At 43.9% G+C, this 11847-nt stretch overlaps 1 protein-coding gene across 2 annotated transcripts; it reads right to left on the reverse strand.

The window, feature by feature from the left end:
- Positions 1-8083: 8083 nt before the first annotated feature.
- LOC120720754 (nuclear factor 7, brain-like) lies at positions 8084-11318 on the reverse strand. 2 transcript variants are annotated; one of them, XM_040010527.1, is made up of 3 exons: positions 11267-11318; positions 9668-9829; positions 8084-9566 (listed from the first exon to the last, which is right to left on the reverse strand). In XM_040010527.1, the coding sequence occupies exon 3, from the start codon at positions 9547-9549 to the stop codon at positions 8158-8160; it is 1392 nt and encodes a 463-aa protein (XP_039866461.1). In that variant the 5' UTR covers positions 9550-9566; positions 9668-9829; positions 11267-11318; the 3' UTR covers positions 8084-8157. The 2 variants fall into 2 exon arrangements, with proteins under 2 accessions (XP_039866461.1, XP_039866462.1); XM_040010528.1 differs by lacking the exon at positions 11267-11318 and having other exon boundaries at positions 9668-11109.
- Positions 11319-11847: the final 529 nt, after the last annotated feature.

Here is an 11847-nt window from a genome sequence, read left to right on the forward strand (position 1 = left end):
TCCCCACACCTGAATTAAAAAATACTGATATATACAAGTAACAGCTTCAGCTGATGCAGCCTGACTCAATCCTAGATGTTCAGCACACAGAGACACAGAGGTGCCGTTTAAAGTTTAGTGATAACCTGAGTCACTGATCATTTGCAGTATTACAGAGTCTGGCAGTCTTTGCATGATGTCCACGTCACTGTAAGTTTCTAGCTGACTCTCAGGTGTGACAGGTGTGCCAGCAGGAAAGAGTAATAATAACCTGCATCCTGAGGTTTGTCATGCAGGATTAAAGGAGCCAGGCTTTGTTCACACAGCTAGGATTGTATTTTACACTGACCCTGGGTCAGTATAAGTATCATACAGTTTAAACGAAGCACTGAAACTTGCACATATTTATTACAGATGCACTGTAAAAAAACGGGATATTTACCGTCAATCTGTGGCTGCGATTAAACACTTTACTGGAAACTTTATTAACCAGTAACTTCATCAGTCACGACAGAAGCTAATATTTCTGTGCTAACATCATCTAAACCAGTGGTTCCCAAACTTTTTTTGCTGGGCCCCCCTTTGTTTTACAAGAAAAATTCCGCTAGTTTTCTAAAGTTTATTTCCACTCAGGTTTATCACTTTCAGTAAAGTTTCACTTTTAGAGCCCTGACCTTTTGGACATTTTGTTTGGTTTTCTGGGGGGCTCTTGGTTTGTTCTGTTCCGTTGTTTTGTTGTCCTTGTTTTGATACAGACTTTTCAAAAAAGTGTTTTGCTTTTCTTTCACAAATGTGAGGATTAAATTGTGTTTAAATGTACAAAACAGTGATGTCATATTTTGTGATGAGGACCCAGGCACAGAGAGACTTGATGAATTTAAGAATCTTTTGATTTAATAAAGAAATTTGCAGACTTGCACAGAGATGGTAAAATTATGATGACTGATAATGGAGACGAAGATAACAGACGATGAGGACAGGGAGGAACAGGGGTTTAAATGCACCAAGGAAACAGTCAGAGACAACTCGGGACAACTGGAGACATTTAAGGATGCAGGGACTGACAGAGATGGGGAAGAAGTCTCATCGTGACGTGTAAAGTTTATCTTGCCTTGCTGGGCAGCTCTCTGGGTGCTCAGCACCCCCAAAGCTCTGATCCTAGAATCGCTCCTGGTTTATACGCTGTGCTTTAGGTCATTAGACTGGTTGGCGACATGAAACTGGAATAAACAGGACTTTTAGTGCACACTTTTCAGAGAATGTAGCTCATGCTACATCCCAACTATGAGAGGACAGCATGAGAACAGAACACACAAAAAAACCTCTCCTGCACAAAAAGCACATAAATGTCCACAGCACAACATTATGGAGTACGTGACAAGCAACAGGGGTGGGTAGGGGGTGAGGAGTAATCCGAAGCAAACACAGCAGCCATCCATCCGCTGGGCCCAGACCCGCCGTGTTTTCGAGGAGGGAAAACCATTGAAGGCTTTTGAAAAGGGAGGGGGGATGAGTGTGTGCATATCAGTGTATATGTATGTGTGTGCGTGTCCAGAGTTCAGCTGAGACAGTGTCCTTCACCCTGCCAGGCTAAGTAAACAGTCTTCCAGCCAACCCAGTGCGAACAACACATGAGAATTTCAAAGCTGTTCTAACAGTCCAACACTGGTCTCTCAATCTCCCGTAGGAGAGCCGTGAGCTTCTCCATGATGTTATCAAACTTGTGCTCTGTGATCTTGTCATTCTTGTGCTCAAAGAGCCGATTCTGGGAACTCACGACCGCAGTGAGCCTCTCCACGATGTGATCCAGTTTGGGCTCAGAGGTCTTATTCTGAGTATTCACAGCAGCCAAAACCCGGGATCCAAAACAGCTGTGAGAGACTAATTCGTCTCAATCGTGGGGTCGTGAAACGAGGCGAACAGAGGATTAAAAGGTAAGCACCACCTGTTACATCAAAGTGTGCATATTGGATGAATTCTAAATTATCTGTTCGCTAAGTTGAACGACACTCTTGGGAAATTCTTCCAGTGTTTGGGCGCTAGAGCAAGAGACTTTTGTTAACAACTGCAGGTCGATGTCTAATGGGCTGAGTTTTGTCCTGGGGTTGGTTCCCCCACCGGACGCAGCAGCGGACCAGCAGGGGGCCTAGGCTGGTAACCTGCGAATTGAGGACCCTCAAACCAACTTAGAATAGCACAGAGCAAGAGACGTTTGCTAAGAAGTGCAGGTTGATGTCTGCTGGCCATAAAGTGTAAAATTGACTGTGACTGTTTAGATTAAAAGGACTTTAAGAGTCTCATATGTTGTGACCTGTCTCACAGGAAAGTGAGTTATTTTGTGTTGTTAAATAGCAGCTGCGTTGAGAAAAGAGGCGGGTTAGAGTGGCCATAGTAGATCTCCGCAGCTGTGTGTGTGGATGTGTGGATGTGTGGTTGTTGAATGTGACAGGCACCATGTGACATCCTAGGAGAGGAGAAGGTGGTGGGCTGTGAAGGCGAGAGAGGAAGTGGAGATAGTGGCTTTGGGTGGAAGACAGACACTAAACAAATGGAGAAGTTAGGAGACGCAGTCTGTGGAAACGTGCCTAAAACAGAGGCAAAAAGGGAAGTAAAAGAAATGCTGAAAAATGCCAAGGGGAAAAGAATATCATTAAGTAAAATTATTAGGACAACTGCACAAAATTTAAAGAAGAATTAATGAAGAACAGGAGGAATTGGAAAAAGAAGGCACGGGGATATTTAAATTAGGAACATGTGAGGGTAAAGAGGCGGCTAAATGGGTAAACTGGTAGAAAACTGAGGAATGCAGTGACGTGAAGAGTGTGTGTGTGAGTATAACAGGAAGTGAGAGTGTGTGCAGGGAGCCCGAAGGAAGTCGGCTGATGTGAGTAGAATGAATGATGAAAGAGACGTATGAAAGTGTGGATAGAAAAACCAGAATGAAAGTGTTATTGAGCAGTGATGAAAAGGATATTAAATGAGTTTCTTAGTGTGTTAGCACAGGTGACCACTGAGCTGGATCAACCCTCCTCCACGAGCACAGCGGCTGGAGCAACATGATAGATTAACATAACTGGAACCATAACCAGACCATGTTTGGGCTGAAAATTTCACAGCTTCACCTCCACGTACATCTTATTCTGAAAAACCCCTCTCTGAAGACAAAATATGGCCTCAGACTAACAGTATCCACTTCGAGGCTCAGCAGCAATGAGAGAATTAGAGGAGACCATGGAGGAGAGATGAAGGCTGTGAGAGTACATGAAAACTGGATCGAAGTTTGGGGCCAACTGACTCGTGGAGGTGGAGTAAGTGTCCAAAGCAATGAAACAAAATACACGCACATAAGCAGAGAGGTGCAAAAGAAAAGGCACCTTTTAAGGAGATGCCTTTGTGGTTAAAAAACAAAAGGGAGCTAGGGCAGAGAGAGGCTTTGCTGAATCTGCAGCTCCTTGAACACACATACAATTAACCTGCATACTAACACACACACATGCAAAGAAGATCAGTTTACACTCATGAACATGTTAATATAATATGTTAATATTAAAGCAGGGGAACTGAACATACACTTGTTATTAAATGTTAGTCCACTGTTGACAGATAACTCCAGGTTGCAGGACAACAGTGTAACTGTCATGGTTAGGAAGGGTCCTCAGATGCAGGACTCGGAAACAGGAGGTTAACGGAGAGCGCAGCTTTATTTGCTGGGACATCCATTAATCCATTAACAGAAGAGACAAACTAGGATCCACAAACTTGAACTAAAACTAACCAGACTCTGGGAACTTAAAGTAGACAGGAGGAGAGGGTGACGTTAACGACGCAACACAGAACTGATGGAGACGCTGGCTGTGTCCCAATTAAGAGACCGCAAGCTTGAAGTACGCATTTTGAGTGCGATTACATCACAGTGCAGCACCATCAGAAAACTGTGGTTTACATCTCTGTTACAGGAAACCTGAAGAGTTAAAACACAAGAGAAGAAAATTGTCAGGGTTGGCTGTGTGGCAGGCAGTGGACCCAAAATGCAGGACTGAGACACAAAATTAAAACGTAAAGCGCAGCTTTCTTGCAGGGAAAAACGTCTTACTTAACTAAACTCACCAAAAGACAAACAAAACTCTGGACAGAGGAACTACGGACTAAAACACTGGAAAAGAAATACTGAACCAGAGCAGGAGACAAAACACACAGCAGGTTGAGGGTACGACACGACAGGGAACAAAGGAAACACACGGCAGTAATCAAGGGATGAGAGACAGGAGGGGAACACACCTGGGAGAAATCACAGCTGACGAGACAAGGACAAAAAGCAGGACACATTCACATTAGACAAAGACCTTCAAAGTAAAACAGGAAGTATAACACAGAGACGCGGACTTGACACGGTGGAGACAGCAACTAAGACACACAGAGACATAAACCATAAGGCAGAGGACTCTAAGAACCAAAATACACAGAGGGAAATACTCAGCATGGAACACAAGAAACTAGACTCGAGGGAGCAACAAAAGACCAACCATGAGAACATAATTCACAATACAGAGTGACAGAAAACACAAGAAACTCAAAACATGTGAAGACACAGACCAAAAAACACGGACTTTACACAGAACAGAGGGGGCCCAGGGAAACATGAGGGGCACGGGATCAAAACTAGAAACCATAGACAAAACCCAAAAAATCACACAGAACTAAAAACGCTGAGTCAGGAGACCAAGGATCCTGACCAAAAGAAAATCTAAACGTTACACAAAGAACATAAAAGAAGTAAACTTCATAAAAACTTCACAAATGATGCTTTAAATGAAAAATAAATCCCTGTAAATGATTCAACAGGTCACATGTTAGAACCACCTTAACTAAACTCTGTAGCCGGTCACTGTGGTTTGTCCCAGCAGCTCTTAGGAAACAAACTGCTAACTTCAGTGTCAGCACACACTGTTAGTAAACTATGCAACACTGAATTCAGGTTTCAGTTGTGTTAAGTTGTGAAGTTGTGATGAAAGTCTTCTTACTGACACAGGTAGGATGGTCAGGCGTCCTCTGTTCCTTCACCGTTCATGAACTGTCACTTATAAAATGCTGCCAAACATCAACTACACTCAATAACTAAACGTGTGCAGGTTAAAGTGATGGACGCCCAGATCTGCACTCCAAATACAAACAGACTAAAGGTGTTTCCTCCAGAAACAAAGACAATATTTACAAAGGTCTCACAGGTACAGTGGGGCAAAAAAGTATTTAGTCAGCCACCGATTGTGCAAGTTCCCCCACCTAAAATGATGACAGAGGTCAGTAATTTGCACCAGAGGTACACTTCAACTGTGAGAGACAGAATGTGAAAAAAAAATCCATGAATCCACATGGTAGGATTTATAAAGAATTTATTCGTAAATCAGGGTGGAAAATAAGTATTTGGTCAATAACAAAAATACAACTCAATACTTTGTAACATAACCTTTGTTGGCAATAACAGAGGTCAAACGTTTACTATAGGTCTTTACCAGGTTTGCACACACAGTAGCTGGTATTTTGGCCCATTCCTCCATGCAGATCTTCTCGAGAGCAGTGATGTTTTGGGGCTGTCGCCGAGCAACACGGACTTTCAACTCCCGCCACAGATTTTCTATGGGGTTGAAGGTCTGGAGACTGGCTAGGCCACTCCAGGACTTTCAAATGCTTCTTACGGAGCCACTCCTTTGTTGCCCGGGCGGTGTGTTTTGGATCATTGTCATGTTGGAAGACCCAGCCTCGTTTCATCTTCAAAGTTCTCACTGATGGAAGGAGGTTTTGGCTCAAAATCTCACGATACATGGCCCCATTCATTCTGTCCTTAACACGGATCAGTCGTCCTGTCCTGTTGGCAGAAAAACAGCCCCATAGCATGATGTTTCCACCCCCATGCTTCACAGTAGGTATGGTGTTCTTGGGATGCAACTCAGTATTCTCCTTCCTCCAAACACGACGAGTTGAGTTTATACCAAAAAGTTCTACTTTGGTTTCATCTGACCACATGACATTCTCCCAATCCTCTGCTGTATCATCCATGTGCTCTCTGGCAAACTTCAGACGGGCCTGGACATGCACTGGCTTCATCAGCGGAACACGTCTGGCACTGCGGGATTTGATTCCCTGCCGTTGTAGTGCGTTACTGATGGTGACCTTTGTTACTTTGGTCCCAGCTCTCTGCAGGTCATTCACCAGGTCCCCCCGTGTGGTTCTGGGATCTTTGCTCACCGTTCTCATGATCATTGTGACCCCACGGGATGAGATCTTGCGTGGAGCCCCAGATCGAGGGAGATTATCAGTGGTCTTGTATGTCTTCCATTTTCTGATGATTGCTCCCACAGTTGATTTTTTCACACCAAGCTGCTTGCCTATTGTAGATTCACTCTTCCCAGTCTGGTGCAGGTCTACAATACTTTTCCTGGTGTCCTTCGAAAGCTCTTTGGTCTTGGCCATGGCGGAGTTTGGAGTCTGACTGTTTGAGGCTGTGGACAGGTGTCTTTTATACAGATGATGAGTTCAAACAGGTGCCATTCATACAGGTAACGAGTGGGGGACAGAAAAGCTTCTTACAGAAGACGTTACAGGTCTGTGAGAGCCAGAGATTTTCCTTGTTTGAGGTGACCAAATACGTATTTTCCACCCTGATTTACGAATAAATTCTTTACAAATCCTACCATGTGGATTCATGGATTTTCTTTTCACATTCTGCCTCTCACAGTTGAAGTGTACCTCTGGTGCAAATTACTGACCTCTGTCATCATTTTAAGTGGGGGAACTTGCACAATCGGTGGCTGACTAAATACTTTTTTGCCCCACTGTAAATTGTGAGCGATCACAGCAGCATCTCATCCCGACTAACAGCTTTTAGATGCAGGGAGAGCGTCGTGGTTCAGAGGTGGTTCAGCAGATGATGAAGGCCTTTCTGTTGCATTGTGTAGTGCTGTGGAGGCCATGATGGTCGACTGGGTCTGCTTCTACTGAACTCACAAACACTTCTGAGGTATTTACACCTGAAGCCTCATTGAATGTGAGTCAGAAACAAACGGCTCAGCTGTGATTAATGGATGTTTCCCTGCATTTCTATTTTCACACAGTTTATTTCTTACAGCAGGAAAACTGAACAGAATGTATGTAAGAGGTCAGAGTGAGGATGACGTCACTTAATACAGGAAATACATGTTTGTCTGTTTTGATGATGAAGGACTTCTTCAGCTCTGTAAACAGCTACACTTGAGAGGACAGAGGTGATTTCATGGATCAATAACAATGTGTTTATCAGCTTTCATCATCGCAGTGCAGACATGACGTCAGATCTATCAGAGTGAAGGCCGTCTCTCTGATGACGTCACAGAGCAGAGTCCTTCTGTCCAATAAAGGATCTCAGATCAGCTGCTGCCATCTTGTGGCCACAGTTGGTTACTGTCTCTGAAAGTTGTCTCATGTTTCCTGTTGTCCTGCTAACAAAGGCTGGAGCTCATCATGCTGAGAGGGCAGCAGCATTTTGTGGCTCTTCACACATATTCATTATATTCTGATGATCCTGGATGGAGACAAACTACAGATAAGTGTGTTCAGCCCAACTAGTTTATCTCATTACAGCAGTTTGATGTTTCCCTTTGAATCCCCCTGAAGATCCTGACAGTGAAGCACGTACATAATACTCCAGCCTTTCAACTCTGAGCTTATTTAGTTCTATTAATACACTGAAATCTCATTTGTGTCATGAAGAAAGTCTTTAATCAAACAGAATTCAAAGATCAGAAACATTTCATATATGGAGTTAAACATGAATCATTGTTTCAACAACATATTTATTGTTGTCATAAACAGACAGGAAGACACCAACAAACTGCTCCTCCCATTCAACACATGTCAGTCCATATCCCAGCAAACTAAATCATCTCCATTTACACATCAAATAGAAACATGAATCACTTGTAATGATTAGAAACTTGATAGAATTTCAAATCTAGTTTGGGGAGTCATTCAGTGAGAAACAGTGAAATGATTTTCCATGTGAAAAGGTGGACAGCAGAAACAGAAAGAAACAGTGAAACTAAAAGAGAAACAAAGAGCTTTGGAACAACGAGGCAGCAGGAGGACAGCTGCAGTTTAACAGCTTCAACTCACTGACAGGAAACAACATTAGAAACATCATCATCCTCAACTCATCTGCTGCACTGACACTGACACCTTCAACGGACACACCTTCACTTTACCATCGTCGGTGTCAATGATTGGAAACATCCTGTGAGTGAAAGTGTGTGTGAAGGTGTGTATGTGTGTGTTAGTATCAGGATCAGAGAACGACAGCTTTCCTCTGTTCCAGTCCAGATTCACTCTGATCCTCTGGAACTTCTTCTGGACTGAGAGAGCAGTTGATGGAGCTGATGGCGAGTGTGTGTAGTACATACCTAGACTGCACCCTATTCTCCATAATCCAGACAGTATGTCTCCCTTCCTCTGCACAGACTCTGCTAACACACCCAGTGCCCACCCTGTACCGTCTCCAACTTCAACATCCCAGCTGTGACTCCCTGAGTTAAAGCCCTCAGAGCCCAGGACAGAGCTGTAATAATCAAACCTCTCTGGATTATCAGGAAGCTGCTGTTCATCTCCTTCTCTCACACTGGTCAGATCTTCAGACAGGATGAGTTTTGGATGAGCAGTGTTTGGGTCCAGAATGAGAGGAGTGTAGGAGACCATGTCCTTCATGTTGTTCCAGATGCTGAAGGTCAGGTTGCCCAGGTGTTTGGCCTGGTCTATCAGAGCTCCTGAGGGCAGCTGTGGATCATCCAGCAGGGGGCAGCGCTGGACTCTTTCCACTGCAGCCTTGTAGTTGTGCAGGAATGAGACGTCTTCAGTTCTCAGCTCCTCCTCTGTGGCTCTGACTGTGTCTGAAAGAGCTGCTATCTCTCTGCTCAGAGCCTCCATCTTCTCCTTCATCATCCCACTCTTCTGCTCCTCTTCCTCCCTCAGTGCAGCCAGCCTGGCCTCCTCTTCCTCTGCTAGAAACTGCTGAAGCTTCTTAAACTGCTCCTTAATCTGCCTCTCTGTGTGTCGGGCCTGGACCTTAATGTGTTCTGCTGTTTGATCAAACTTCACTTGAACTTCTTCACAAACCTTTAACTTCTTCTTTAAGGGCTCCAGAGTTTCCTGAAGTTTCTTCTTGTGTTGTTGTGCAGCTTCATCGATGGGTCTGAATCTGTGATTGGTGTGTTTTTCTGAGTCTCTGCAGACGACACACACTGGCTGCTGATGGTCCAGACAGAAGAGTCTGAGTTTCTCAGAGTGCAGACTGCAGAGAGCCTCTGAAGCTCTCTGATCTCTCTCCTGTAAGAACGACTCACACAGGTTCTTTAAAGCCAGACTTAAAGGTGGTTCATCCCTTGAAGATCTTCTGTTACAAACTGGACACTCGTGTGTTGGTCTCTTTCTCCACCATCTCTTCAGACAGTCTTTACAGAAGCTGTGGCTACATGACAGAAGAACAGGATCTCTGAAGACCTCCTGACAGACCGGACAGCAGAGATCCTCCTCTGATCTGGAAGCCATTGAGTCTGTGAGTGAAGCTGAAAACAGCAGACAGGAAGTACAGTCAGTCCTGGCTCCCCTCCCTCCTCTACCACCTTCACTGAAACTTCCTTTGAGTCGTGTTTTTGCTCAAACTCACATTCAGTGTGTGGAGCGTCAGCAGCTTGAAGCAGCAGTGTTGGAGTTTTCCACTTTTCTCTCCTGTAGCTGGACTCACTCAGAGGAAGCTGCTAGTTTGGTCTGAGCTCAGTCTGATCGTCTGTGCGTCTCTCTTTACTGAGGACGAAGAACTTCCTGTTTCCTGATGTCGGGATGAAATATTATTTTACTGCTACTATTCATAATCATTATTATTATTGTTGCATCACTTATGATTTATCATTATCATTTCATTGACACATTTATTGAAACTGTTGATGTTACATTAAAGTCTGTATTTCAGGTGTTAGCATAAGCACATAATAATCTTTCATTGCAGGTGCAACAGTAATCATGTTATACACATATGGCATAAGTAAAGAGTTGAAGCTCGGCCAAGTTAATTAGTGGTTCGAAGCTACGGGCAGCGCGACGTCTGGCCGATCTATGGAGCAAAGTACAGCTATTGAAAGAATTGCCTACATGTTTACAGTACAATTCACATATTGCCTGTGTGCATTCAGCAGCCTGCTGCATTGAAGTTTGCCTGATAACAGGTGACATAGAGGGGGGTCATGCACTGAGGTTAAAACACAGACACATAGTCTGCCTGAGTGAACTGACTGCAAATGTTGTGTACCTGCATACGTGACAGTTTAGTTCTGATAAGCCCAGAAGAGTGTAATAACAGGATGCATCTGGTGGGTGGTACAGGAAGGAGCTGTTCTTTTTTAGGCTGGACTTACTGGAACATGCATCTGCAGTGACGCATGTCATCATGGTCATCATATCTATAAGTATCACACCCCAACTATTGTTCTGGGGAGATCGAGGCTGATGTTTTGCAGAGCTCATCTTCACAACATATATGTGTTTTAATAAAATCATTGTGTTGACCCACTATGGACCTTCAGTCGTATGTCTCACTTCAAATCCGAATCGGGACACTGGTTTGTCACATTTGAGTGACGTGAGGGGAGGAGAAAAATGTTGCTGTTTGACTTTTAACTAAGGTGTGTTTCACTCCAAAGTTCAGACATTAACCTGCCAGAAGTTGTGAAAGTTACTAATAAAGAGCTTTTATCTCATTTCACATGCAGGTCAGAGCATGAAAGCTGTGATGCAGCAGTTTGAGGAAAATTGCTGCTGATATAAAATATTTTTTGTTCTTTTACAAAATATATAAAAGAGCAGAAAGAAAAGAAATAAGTGTAAAGAGTGCAGCAAAATGCATGTTTTAGTGTGAGCTGGTTCATCTGATCTGGTTGTGTTACTGACACTCATCTCTGACTCAGAGAAACGATTTCTCCCCTGTGATGTTCACACAGTGGTGAGTTACATGTGTGTGGAATTTTTACTGTTTTATAGAATTAAAGTTTCTCTTACTTTCTTTTTTGTTAACCTGAGTCACTGATCATTTGCAGTATTACAGAGTCTGGCAGTCTTTGCATGATGTTGCTATCAATACATTTTCCAAAAAATGCCTCTCTGTGCAAAATGGGTTTAAAAACATAAACAACTGTAAGATCCTGTTTGTCCGTGATTTAAACAGCCCAGCGCGCTCTGACGAACGGAAAACCAATTCTGCAGGGAGACCTACCTCGGCACTTGTGCAGGTGAAGCCAAAGGGAAGATTTGCTTCAGCATATTTTCTAGTCTTTGGCTTAGAATGAAGTTGGTTTGGAAACATATTCAGCGATGCTTCATCTCCTGCTTTGCGTTTGTGGAGGCGCCCCGTGCTAGCAGTGTCCAACTAACAGAAACTAACAGAAACAGTTGCCTCTGCCATGTTTTCCTGTTTCTTCTTTCCGTGTGTCCGCTAGTTCGAAAGTTTATTTCCTCTCAAGTTTCTTACTTTCAGTAAAGTTTTACTTTTAGAGCCCTGAGTGTAAAGAGTGCAGCAAAATGCATGTTTTAGTGTGAGTGAAAGCCAAAAACTGCGCTGTGGCGGAGTTGTGGTCCCGGGCGCGGCTGCAGGGGAGGAGTGGTGCAGTGAGCTCAACGGGGCGGTGCTGGAGACGAAGGTGAGAACAGCTGATGGCGATTTGGACTGATGATGGTTTCCTTACCCTTTTTATAGGGAGACGGAGAGGAGCGGAGGAAAGAGGGAAATCAGCTGGGACCGACAGCTGTCAGACTGTGGTCGGTCATAACCACAAAAAAAAAACCCCAAAAATAAAT

The sequence above is a fragment of the Simochromis diagramma genome, unplaced genomic scaffold (assembly GCF_900408965.1).
Source record: "Simochromis diagramma unplaced genomic scaffold, fSimDia1.1 OVJJ01000418.1, whole genome shotgun sequence".
NCBI lineage: Eukaryota > Metazoa > Chordata > Actinopteri > Cichliformes > Cichlidae > Simochromis > Simochromis diagramma.

What these genes read in the sequence shown, in the direction of transcription:
- LOC120720754 (XM_040010527.1), bottom strand. Translation starts at nt 9,549, where the DNA reads ATGGCTTCCAGATCAGAGGAGGATCTCTGCTGTCCGGTCTGTCAGGAG.